Raw genomic sequence first — 12,572 nt, forward strand, 5'->3', positions numbered from 1 at the left:
CTCTCACACACACACACACACACACACACACACACACACACACACAAAATGCATCTTAAAAGTGGTCGGCATATTGTGTAAATCAAATGGCGCAAAAAGTCCTTCCCATGCCATGTGGCGCATAGGGTGGCGCCGATCTCCATTTCCGTAGCCCTCGGCCTCTCGCCTATTACATAGCTAGGGTTACAGTGGAGGGCTAGTCCTCTGGTAACCACGAGAGTTTGACTCCCCACTCGCATCTGTATTGCAGCGTGCCTTGCCAGATGGTAATGGGTACCATTTTTATGATGGTCTTTGGTATGACCCGACCATGAGTAGAACTCGTAATCTCCCGATCGAGAGGCAGACATGCTAACCACTAGGCCACTCGCCGGTTTATTTTAAAAGAAACAGAAATAGCTACAAGAATATAGAGGTCCCCCCCCAAAAAAAAAAAAAATCTTCTGTTCCACACTCCAGCCCAGACGGTGGCAATAATGCACCTTTAAGCTGGTTTGCCAACCTCCAAAAAGCCCTAACAAAAGAATAAAATGGTGGTGCATGTTGCTGAACCAACCGAAGGCAAAATGAAAACTCGACTCAAAAACAAAACCCCAAAAATACAAAAAAATTGTATTGTAAAGATGATTTGATGGTTATTTTTCAAGAATTGTTATAGCATTTTTCACAAATTGCTCTTGTCATTTCACCAGTTTGTTTACATTCTAAGCAAAAATGATTGTCAGACATTTTGTTTAAAGTTATTTATTGAATTTGCAAAAAATAAAAACGCTCTTTCTCAAAATCCAGTGAATGTGGATAGAACAAAACAGTGATTCCACTCAGTCTCATTGTGCATGGCTTATAGCCAACTTGGTGCTACGTGCCTCGTCTGCTATCAGCTCATGTACAACTCAATTTCGTGGAATAACGGTTAGTTGGTTAATTAATTAATTTAAAAAGAAGATATATACATACACACAACTTCATTTTCAAAAACTTGGGATGCTGTGTAAAATAGAAATAACATGAGAATGCGATGCAATGGTGCAAGCACCCTAAAATCCCTTTTAATTCCGGCTTGTAGTGCGACAAAACAGGACAAACACCAAGGGGGATGAATACTTTTGCAAGACAGTGTATCAGAGAAGTTTAAATTTTAGTTACCATTTTGACAAAATGGCATGATTTTCCATGCATTATTTCATGAGGTTTAAGCAGTGAAAACGAATTTTTGTACTCTGAACCTCGGTGAATGAGTAAATAAAGCTTTTAAATCGATGGATTTAAAATCCAGTGGTGCGCTTTTTTTTTTTTTTTTTTTTCTTTCTTTATGGCTGCTTAGCACAAAGGCGACCTCACGCCCACCCCCGATTCAGTGTAGGTTACGGAAATTCAGCTTTTTTTTGTCAGTGAAAGTCCGGGAACTAGACATTTGACTTGGAGTGGGAACCCTTGTATCACAATACACCCCACCATGTTTTATTCCTTTTATATATCATTTGAAGCTAAATGTGACTCTGGAATGAAGCATGCCCTTTCAAAAAAACCACCTGTCTTTCTGAAAAGCTGCCTTAGTAAAATGCTTGCTCACCCTTCATAGTAGACTAGTAAGCAAGTGCAAGAAATATTCCTTTGGTTGATTCACTTAGGCTATACAAATGTGACTGACCTAAATGCTTAAATGTTACAGTAGTTCTAAATTGAAACTCCTAGGATTTTTATTTAAATGTTGCAGAAAATTCATAATGGCCATTTGGTGTCAAATTTTGGGAACCCCTGAAGTAAAAGTGTGTGTTTTGAGAAACATTAATAATTCCACTAATAAACATTTGTGGGCTTTTTTTTTCTCCCCAGTTTCTTTGGCAGGGCCTTTGAAAAAGCTGCTGAAAGTACAAGCTCCAGGACACTGCACGATCATTTTGACACTTCACGTGGGTAACTGATCGAGCCAAAGGAACATCCCATTTCAGTGACCGCCTCAGTGTGTGTGCATTTGCCACCAGGTGGCAGACCTACTTCCCAATTGGGCTATTTTTGGTCAGTGTAAAAAGTGTTGTAGCTGTACTCGGAGTGTGGCCAAAAAAAACAATGAGCCACAGCTGGGCAAATGTATGTCAAATTTCACTTTTTTTTTTTTTAAATTTTGACTTGTGAAAATGCCTTATTTGGGATTACAACACATTTTTATGGAAATATAATCTAAAAATGACTAGTGAATGATAAACCAGTCTGGCAGCACTGCAAAAATATCCTAAATGCTCTGTATAAATCACTGTACACAAGTTGTATGTAGTGCAGTGTGGATTTGAGAAGCCGTCTTGTCATGGGGATGATGTCTAATTTATGTTGGACTGGTCTGACAGTTGTGGTCAAAATGGCATTATCATGCTTTGGTGACCACATTTCCTTTTGCAAAAATAAATGTTTTGCAACAAGTAACATTTCAATGCAAATATCAAGTCATTTTGCTGAACTGCACTAGAGACCCAATTTATACTCATTTCAAACATTACCACATACTTTCCCTCAGAGTTGCTCATGTGTAGACCAGAAGCATCAGACATACTGATACTTTGCTACTGTTTTTCCATTCCGACTGTTCACCTCTGATGAACCCACTCGTGCATATACATTCACATACACATGGACTTCTTTTTGCTGATTTTCTGTACAATGCAACTACAAACTTTTATTTTCTCTTATTTCATTAGTTATAGAGCTGAAGCTGGAAGACAAAGGAAAATTTCTTGATGCCCTCATTACCCTGCTGTCCTAATGCCTGACTGCATGCCTCAAGCCTCCCGGAAACCTCTCGCCACCAACACAACGTTGAGAACTAGGTTTCGCCCGATACGTCATCTCACCTGACTTGGTCTTCTGTGGGAAATAAAGTCTCTCGATGGAATTTCACTTTGCTTGAGAGCAAATATGAGATTTAACATGTTTCCTGGCAGTTTGGTGCCAGATTTGTGCCTGTGCATGTGGAACTGCCCTCCTGAAAACCTTGACCAGTAGTGGGCACACATTTACTACAGGTGTTTGTCATCTGATAAGTCATTTAGATCTTCTGGGATATTTTATGTGTATTATACTGTATATTCATTTGATTTTGTTGTTTGAATGTTTTGGTGTTTGTTTTAATGTTTGATACTTGATATAAAAATCATGTACTCAATAAATGTTTTATTAACTTATCAAAAAAATTGTGTGTAATGTAATATGTACAAACCTGTGTTTTTATTTATCTATTATGGCAATATTTGGGCTTTCAGTAATTTCTTTGAACTGTTCTTTTTCTGTGGCAGAATGATTGCACAGCATACATCTTTAATGAAGGGAAAAAAACTAGAATTTGGTGCACAAATTTTAATTTTCTTTGGGTTTTCTGAAATCAACAGGGTCAAAATTAAACATACAGAGTCAAAAACTTTACATATACTCACTTAGATTAATTCAGAGATGCTGAAACTTCCAAAATGTCTTTTATTTTGCCCAGGTCTCTCAATTTCCTGTTAATCATGATTTGACTACAGCTGGTAGCTTCTCTGTGCCTTCATAAAAAGGGTTTGTTTACAGCACTCATTGGATTGACCAACACTCAGTGAAATGGGAAAGTCCAAGGAGCTCAGTGCAGATCTCAGGAAGAGGATCACAGATATACACAACTCCAGAATGTCTCTTGGAGCCATTTCTAAACAACTGCAAATTCCAAGACCAGTTCAAACAATTGTATGCAAGTTATTGTGAGATGTAGTCACTTTGCCAAGCTACTTTGCTTCAAGAAAATCCAAACTGCCACCCTCAGCTGAAAGGAAATTGGTTTGGATGAACTGGAAGCTGATGGATCACTGTCTACAGTTCAGATCACCATGGACTAAGGCTGCTATCCAAGAAATAATCCCCTGCTCCAATGTTGACACCTTCAAGCTTAACTAAAGTTTGAAGCTGACCACACAGACAAAGAAAAAGCCTTCTGCAGGATAGTTGTATGGTCAGATGAGACAAAGATTGAGTTGTTTGGCCACAGTGACCACCATGTGCAGAGGGACACTGTACCAGCTGGTGGTGGTTGGATCATGATGCTCTGGGGCTGTTTTGCTGTCAGTGGAACTGGTTCATTGCACAAAGTGGATGGAATAATGAAGGACGATGACCTCAGAATTCTTCAGCATAAATCATCAGAAACTTGAACATGACTTGGGAGTTACAACAGGACAATGAACCCAAACATGCACCAGAGCTGGTTGTGGAGGATAAAGCAGGCTAACAAAGCTTAAAACAAGTCCTGACTTCAACCCTATTGAAAATATATGGACCATGCTTACAAGTCCATGCCACAAAAAAAAAATTAATTGAACTCCACCAATTCTACCATGAAGAGTTGTGAAATATCCAACCAGAATTCTTCCAAAAGCTTGTTCATGATAAACAAAAATGTTTGGTCAAGGTGAATCTTGCGAAGAGACATTTTACCCAAATATTAGGTGTGCTGTATGTATATTTTGACCCTGTATGTATAATTTTGACTGTGTTGATTTCAGAAAACCCAAAGAAAATTAAAACTTGTGCACCAAATTCTAGTGGTTTTTTTTTATTATTAAAGATGTATGCTGTACAAGCTGCCACAGAAAAAGAACAGTTCAAAGAAATTACTGAAAGCCCAAATATTGCCATGACATTCATGTCACTGTATGTAAACTTCTGACCACAACTGTGTGTGTATATATATGAATGGATGAGAGCATAATACACTGTGGTGTGAAGATATGAAGTTCATTTTCAAGTGGTGAATGTATATATATCACGAGTGAAATATTTTTCAACATGAGAAGATAAACTTCATATCTTTGTGCCACCGTGTAATGTTCTTTATATTAGACGGACACATCCACAAAAAAATATGCAAGTTAATCCAAAAAATTTTTTATTTTGAACTAGTTCACCATTTTGACAACGTGCATCAAGTCAGTGGGAAAACATCGGGAGTGATATCATCGGAGTAAAGAAAGCAGGGAAACCATCACTCGGATCCACAATATAGTTTGGATGAAAAATACAGGTTTTTCAAAATGAGATGATGAAATTTATATCTTCAAGCCAACATGTGATTTTCTTTTGATGATATAGACACATTCCCAAACAAAAAGTACCCAAATTTATCAAAACAATTCATCAAAAACATGTCACGGTTGTACTTCTCGATGTCACTGATGTGGTTAGTATGAAAAATACAAGTATATTTCCCAGTAAAACACTTGTAATATATAATTATACGTTGTGTAAAATGTTGGCTGTTTTTTAAGCCGCAGAGATGGAAATATCAGACTGTGAGAACCGAGCCTCACGGTTTGTTATCACAAATGTGAGAGTTATACTTGCTGAGATTCAAAACATGCCATTCAACACAAGAACAGCCAAAAAGTGAAATAAGCATAATTTAGACTGTTATTCAGAAGTGAAGAGCTCATGCTCAACAACAAATTCCCAATAACTGTACTGAAAATGATTTTTGCATTTTTCTTTTTAAGTTTTATTCTGATATTTTGAATAATTTCACATTAGGGTAAGCAGTAAAAAGGAAACTTGGTATCTTTATCATGTAGAAATATTGCTAATATGTAATATTGTAAAATGGTCTAAAAATAACCTCTTGTGCAAGCTGAGACAAGCCTCCTCTCTCGGTGAGCAAGAAAGTATGATCAAACCTAAACAGCTGAGAGTTGGAATCAGTAAAAACATCTGCTATGAATATAGATCCTTCTGAATACATTGACAGCTATGTTTGGACATGGTACAAAGTTTTGTTTTCCATTAGAGGTGAATGTAAACTTGGGCAAAACTTAACATTAAATTACAGTGGTGCTTGAAAGTTTGTGAACCCTTTAGAATTGTCTATATTTCTGCATAAATATGACTGTAGAAATAGTTGAAGGTGGGTGGAGCACAGAAGCACGGCAGGCCAGACCTGAGTTCTTACAAAAAACTTTTATTTGCGCTTTTCAGCGGCTTATTTTGCTCGCCCACACACACGCGCACACAAGTGTCCAGGTTGGGGAGAGCTCCCTTTCTCTGCTCTCTCTCTCCTTTTATAGGGCGCGGTCACTGGGGGAGACACACAAACACAGGTTAATTCACGTCAGGTGCAGTGATTCTGCCACTTACCTTCCCTGACTCCGCCCTCCATTCACAGACCGACGCTTGACCACGCCCCTGCTGCCACATACCCCCACTGCCTGACAGGTCGGGGAGCCGTCCGGCCTGCAGCTGCCCCCCCCGATGGGACAGGAAATCCGCCACGACCATCTGCGCCCCCAGCCTGTGGACCACCTCGAACTTAAATGGCTGGCGTGCCAGATACCAATGGGTGATCCGCGCGTTGGCATCCTTCATGCGGTGGAGCCACTGCAGGGGCGCGTGGTCTGAACAGAGGGTGAAAGGGTGCCCCAGTAGGTAGTAGCAGAGGGTGAGGACCGCCCACTTGATGGCAAAACATTCCTTTTCTATTGTGCTGTACCTGCCCTCGCGCACCGACAGCTTCCGGCTGATGTACAGCACTGGACAGTCGTCCACCTCCTGGGACAGAACAGCCCCCAGCCCTCTGTCCGATGCGTCCGTCTGCAAAACAAAGGGGAGAGAAAACTCAGGGGAGTGTAATGCCGCTTTTCCACTACCAACGCGGCTGAGGTGGGCTGAGCCGTGCCGTGCTGAGTTGGGCTGAGTCGAGCTGAGCGGGGCTGTTGGAGTTGCATTTCGACTACAACCGCGCTGAACCGTGCTGGCTGGAAGTGGGTGGACACATTGGGTGGAGATAGCGAAAGTGGGTGGACGTCAAGTGATGTCGTTAGGCGGCGCAAACAGTGACATCAGTGATCTTTTAAGCAGTAGTCTCACGCCCCGGATAGTAAACAATAAACATGGAGGACATGGAGTCGTTAGTGTTGCTGGTCTTGGTGCTGTGGCTTGTTGTCACCGACAACGCCAACAGATACTGGCAAGAGCGTATAGATGAGGCGAGGCGCATAAGGCTTCAGAAATTCTCGTAATTCGTAATTCTTCTTCTTCCGGGTTTACGGTGTTTACAGATCCCAGCGTGCTCGCGGGGAGTGTGTGGGCATGTGAGGACACTCCTCCTCACCAATAAGTGCACAGGGGAGTGTCTGCTCACGCCCCTAGCCCCACTCAGCTCGGTTTGGCTCGCTTCAGCTCTACTCCAAAACTGTGCGAGTTTTGGGTGCTAAGCAGGGCTGAAGCAAGCTGAGTCGTGCTGCTCTAAGGTAGTCGAAACGCGAGCCGTGTCTGGCTGAAGTGAGCTGAAGCGAGCTGAAGTGAGCTGAAAAAGGGTAGTGGAAAAGGGCCATAATAGTGGCCCCCCACACAGTGCAGCCTTTACCTCAGAGAAAGCCCGCTGGCATTGCTCCATCCACTGGACCGGATCTGGTGCTCCCTTTTTAGTGAGATCAGTCAGTGGGCTGGTGACGTCCGAATAATTAGGTATAAACCTACGATAGTAGCCAGCCAGCCCCAGGAACTGTCTCACCCCCTTTTTGGTCTTGGGCCTCAGGCAGGCCACAATCGCTGCTGTCTTATTGATTCGCGGACGCACCTGCCCATTGCCCAAGTGGAAGCCCAGATACCATACTTCCACCCGCCCAATCGCACACTTCTTTGGGTTGGCTGTGAGACCCGCTCACCTCAGCGATCTAAGGACGGCCCTTAGGTGTTCTAAGTGCCGCGGCCAGTCATTACTATAAATAATGATGTCATCCAAGTATGCGGCCGTGTAGGTGGCGTGGGGGCGGAGGACCCTATCCCCAAGCCGCTGGAATGTAGCGGGTGCCCCAAACAGCCCAAAAGGAAGTGTGACGAACTGGTGTAAGCCAAACGGTGTGGAAAAGGCCGTTTTCTCTCGGGATAGCAGAGTCAAGGGGATCTGCCAATATTCCTTTGTCAAATCCAGTGTCGAATAAAAACAAGCCATGCCTAGTTGATCAAGCAACTCGTCAATACGAGGCATTGGGTACGCATTGAATTTAGACACTGCGTTGACATTTCTATAGTCCACACAGAACTGGACCGACCCGTCGGCTTTGGGAACCAAGACCACCGGGCCGCTCCAGTCACTGTGGGACTCCTCGACGATGCCCATTTCAAGCATGGCCACAAGTTCTTCCCAAACCACCTTTTTTTTCTGTGTTCGGGGAGTCTGTAAGGGCGGCTGTGCACTACTACCCCCAGGGGCATCTCAGTGTGGTGCTTTATGAGGTGGGTGCGGCCGGGCAGGGGCGAGAACACGTCAGAAAATTCTGTCTGCAACTGGGCGACCTCCGTGAGTTGGGTCGGGGAGAGGTGGTCTCCACAGAGGACCGGAGCAGTGGGCGATGTCAATTTTCCTTTTTGAACCTCCGGCCCCAGCTCCGCCTTCTGTGGAACCACCTACACCAACGCCACAGGGACCTCCTCGTTCCAAAGTTTTAACAGATTGAGGTGGTAAATCTGTAACGCCCCACCCCTGTCCGTTTGCCTCACCTCATAATCGACATCCCCGACTCACCATGTGACCTCAAAGGGTCCTTGCCACCTGGCAATCAATTTGGAGGTCGATGTGGGCAACAACACGAGTACTTTATCTCCCGGTGTGAATTCCCTAAGGCGCTTGCCCCTGTCGTACAGATGGACTTGACGTTCTTGGGCCTGCCGCAAATTCTCCTGGGTTAGGTGTGTGAGTGTGTGGAGTTTGGCATGCAGGTCGATAACATATTGAATTTAATTTTTACTTGCTGAAGGTCCCTCTGGCAGCGGGGGCGTGGTCAAGCGTCAGTCTGTGACCGGAGGGCGGAGTCAGGGAAGGTAAGTGGCAGAATCACTGCACCTGATATCAATTAACCTGTGTTTGTGTGTCTTCCCCAGTGACCGCGCCCTATATAAAGAGAGAGAGAGCAGAGGAGGGGGGCTGTCTCCCCAACCAGACGACTGATGTGTGTGTGTGGAGTTTTGTGCGCAGGTCGATAATGTATTGAATTTCATTTTTGTTTGGTGAAGGTCCCTCCTCCCAATTTTCCCGCAGTACATCTAGGATGCCACGTGGCTTACGCCCATATAATAATTTGAACGGGGAGAACCCCGTGGAGGCTTGTGGGACCTCTCGCACTGCGAATAACAGGGGTTCAAGCCATTTATCCCAATTGTGTGCATCCTCATGTACAAACCTTTTAATTATATTCTTGAGGGTGCAATTGAACCGTTCGACTAAACCATCCGTTTGTGGGTGATACTACATGCTGAGATATTGCGAAGAGACACTGCTTCCGGGTATCGCGTTGCATAGTCCACCAGAACTAAAATAAAGCGATACCCTCGTGCTGACCGATCTAATGGCCCGACGAGATCCATCCCAATTCTTTCAAACGGGGTCTCGATTAATGGTAGAGGGTGCAAAGGTGCTTTTGGAATGGCCGCTGGATTTACTAACTGGCATTTCTGGCATGCCGTACACCACCTACGGACATCGCCGCGAATCCCTGGCCAATAGAACCGGGCCATTATTCGGGCTAGTGTCTTATCCTGCCCCAAGTGTCCAGCCATGGGATTAAAGTGAGCCGCCTAGAATACCAATTCCCGGCGGCTCTTTGGAATCAAAAGTTGTGTGATCGGCTCCTTAGTCTGAGTGTCCTGCGTCACTCGGTATAACCTATCCTTCATAATGGAAAAATAGGGGAAGGACAGGGTGGCGTTTGGCTGGAGCGTTCGACCATCGATTACTCTCACTTGGTCAAATGCATGCCGCAGAGTCTCGTCTCACGACTGCTCTAACGGGAAATCCACGAGGGATTCCCCGAGAGAGGGAGGAGGAGCCTGCTGCTCCTCACTCTGACGCGGAGATGACGTAGACGGCTCTGTGACAGCTGCTCCCGCCAATGCCACACCGGGGCCTCCCCCTGCTGACTACAGCAGGACCCACTCTTCACTAAATGAGTCATTAACTCCCGAAATCCCGGCCAATCAGTCCCCAAAATTAATGAGTGGGTAAGGCGAGGATTAACTGCCACCTTTACACTAAATTTTTCCCCTTGAAATAGAATGTGGACCGACACTAAAGGGTAGTTGTGAACATCCCCGTGCACACACAACACCTTCACCAATTGTGCTCTCCCCAATGCCTCGTCTTGCACCAGGCTTTGGTGGATTGAGGTCTGATTACAGCCGGAGTCCACCAAAGCCTGATGCGTATCCCCTTGGACACTCACCGGTATGCGATACGCTCCAGCCCGATCGAGGGCACTTCCTGGCGCGTCGGGGGTCCGGACCACTGCACCCACCTCCATTGCCGAGCACTGATGCTGGAGGTGCCCCGGCTCCCCGCAGCGCCAGCAAACCGGCCTGGGCTCTCTCTCTGCACCGGCGGTCTGGGGCTCACTCACCTGGGGGGGGAGAGACAGACACGGAAGCCGGAAACGGGAGGGCACCGTGGGTGCGGCGGGCCGGCTGGGGTGGACGAGGACGAGACACAGAAGGGGAAGAGGAGATCTCCTGCCATTGGAACAGCTGCCAGATGATCCTCCGCCAACTCGATGGCCTGATCCAGCGATGCTGGGCGGTGGCACTGGACCCACTACGTGGTTCCTTCAGGAAGTCGGGCGATGAACTGCTCCAGTACCACCAGATCGACAATTCCCTTGGTGTCGTGGTTGTCAGCCCTCAGCCACCGCCGGCAGGCGTCCCGGAGTCACTGGCCAAACGCGAACGGCCAGCCGACCTCCTCTAGGCGTAGAGCGCGGAAGCGCTCGCGTTGTTGGTCTGGGGTGCGCCCCACACGCTGGAGGACGGCCCGGCGCAAGTCTGTGTAGACCAGCCGGCTGTCGGTGGGGAGCTGTAGCACAGCCAGCTGCGCCTCGCCCGTTAGCAGGGGAGGAGGCGCGCCGCGCGCTGTTCCACCAGCCAGCCTCAATCCTCTGCTGCTTGCTCGAAGAGCACTAGGAAAGCCTTGGGGTCGTTGTGCAGGCCCATCTTTGTTAGGGTGAGGTGGGGAGGGCCCGTGGAGGTGGTGGATCCTGCCGACACGAGGAGGTGCCGGAATGCCTGACGATCTTCCTGTTGCGCCAGCACCAGGGCCTCGAACCTTTGCGCTTGCTCCTTTCAGAGGGCGACCAGTGCCTGGTGCTGGCTCTGTTGGGCCGTGGCGAGGGCGTGGATCAGGTCCACGAAGGGGGAGGACTCCATGGGGTTGTTCTCCTCTGTGCTCCTTTCACGGGTTTCGGCACCGCTGTAGGACTTTGAGCGGGTGGGTGGAGCACAGAAGTACAACAGGCCAGAACTGAGTTCCAAAAAAACCCTTCATTTGCAGCTTTTCAGCTTTACAATCTCCCTGTCTCACAGACACACACGCGCACACATCGGTCGTCTGGTTGGGGAGAGAGCTCCCTTCCTCTGCTCTCTCTCTCTCCTTATATAGGGCGCGGTCACTGGGGAAGACACACGTTAATTGACATCAGGTGCAGTGATTCTGCCACTTACCTTCCCTGACTCCGCCCTCTGGTCACAGGCCGACGCTTGACCGTGCCCCCGCTGCCACAGTCCCTCCTCCCAATTTTCACACAGCACATCTAGAATGCCACGCGGTTTACGCCTGTATTATAATTCGAACGGGGAGAACCCCGTGGAGGCTTGTGGGACCTCTCGCACTGTGAATAACAGGGGCTCGAGCCATTTATCCCAATTGCGTGCGTCCTCGCTTACAAATTTCCAAATTATGTTCTTGAGGGTGCGATTGAACCGTTCAACTAAGCCATCCATTTGTGGGTGATAAACGCTGGTGCGGATAGGCTAAATTCCCAGTAACCCATACAGTTCGCGCAGTGTGCGTGACATAAACTTAGTGCAAGAGTGCTTCTGCAATACTACGTGCTGAGATATTGCAAAGAGGCACTGCTTCCGGATATCGCGTTCCATAGTCCACCAGAACTAAAATAAAGCGATATCCTCATGTTGACCGATCTAATGGCCCAACGAGATCCATCCCAATTCTTTTGAACAGGGTCTCGATTCATGGCAGAGGGTGCAAAGGCACTTTTGGAATGGCCGCGGGATTTACTAACTGGCATTCGCAGCATGCTGTACATCACCTACTGACATTGCCGCAAATCCTTGGCCAGTAGAACCGGGCCATTATTCGGGCTAGTGTCTTATCCTGCCCCAAGTGTCCGGCCATGCCGCCTGGAATATAAATTCCCAGTGGCTCTTTGGGATTAAAAGCTGTGTTATCGGTTCCTTAGTCTGAGTGTCCTGCGTCACTCGGTATAGCCTATCCTTAATAATGGAGAAATAGGGGAAGGATGGGGTGGCGTTTGGCTGGAGCGTTTGACCATCGATTACTCTCACTTGCTCAAACGCATGCCGCAGAGTTTCGTCTCGCACTGCTCCAACGGGAAATCTGCGAGGGATTCCCTGGGAGAGGGAGGAGGAGCCTGCTGTCCCTCGTTCTGATGCAGTGATGACGTAGACGGCTCTATGACAGCTGCTCCCGCCAATGCCACACTGGGACCTCCCCCCGCTAAATTATGGCAGGCCCCACTCTTCACTAAATGTGCCATTCA

The 12,572-nt window shown here is 46.8% G+C and overlaps 1 protein-coding gene across 2 annotated transcripts in view; it reads left to right on the top strand.

Annotated features, from left to right (window-relative positions):
- Nucleotides 1–3,185, top strand: part of cdc45 (CDC45 cell division cycle 45 homolog (S. cerevisiae)) — a 48,344-nt gene extending 45,159 nt beyond the window's left edge. Inside the window, exons 17-18 of one of the 2 annotated variants that reach the window (XM_060931766.1) lie at nt 1,837–1,917; nt 2,694–3,185. In XM_060931766.1, the coding sequence (XP_060787749.1) occupies nt 1,837–1,917; nt 2,694–2,733 (121 nt within the window). In that variant the 3' untranslated portion in view covers nt 2,734–3,185. The remainder of the gene's footprint in view (nt 1–1,836; nt 1,918–2,693) is intronic. The other variant, XM_060931765.1, reaches the window with a different exon arrangement.
- Nucleotides 3,186–12,572: the final 9,387 nt, after the last annotated feature.

The sequence above is a fragment of the Neoarius graeffei genome, chromosome 10 (genome assembly GCF_027579695.1).
Source record: "Neoarius graeffei isolate fNeoGra1 chromosome 10, fNeoGra1.pri, whole genome shotgun sequence".
In the NCBI taxonomy this organism is placed as follows: domain Eukaryota; kingdom Metazoa; phylum Chordata; class Actinopteri; order Siluriformes; family Ariidae; genus Neoarius; species Neoarius graeffei.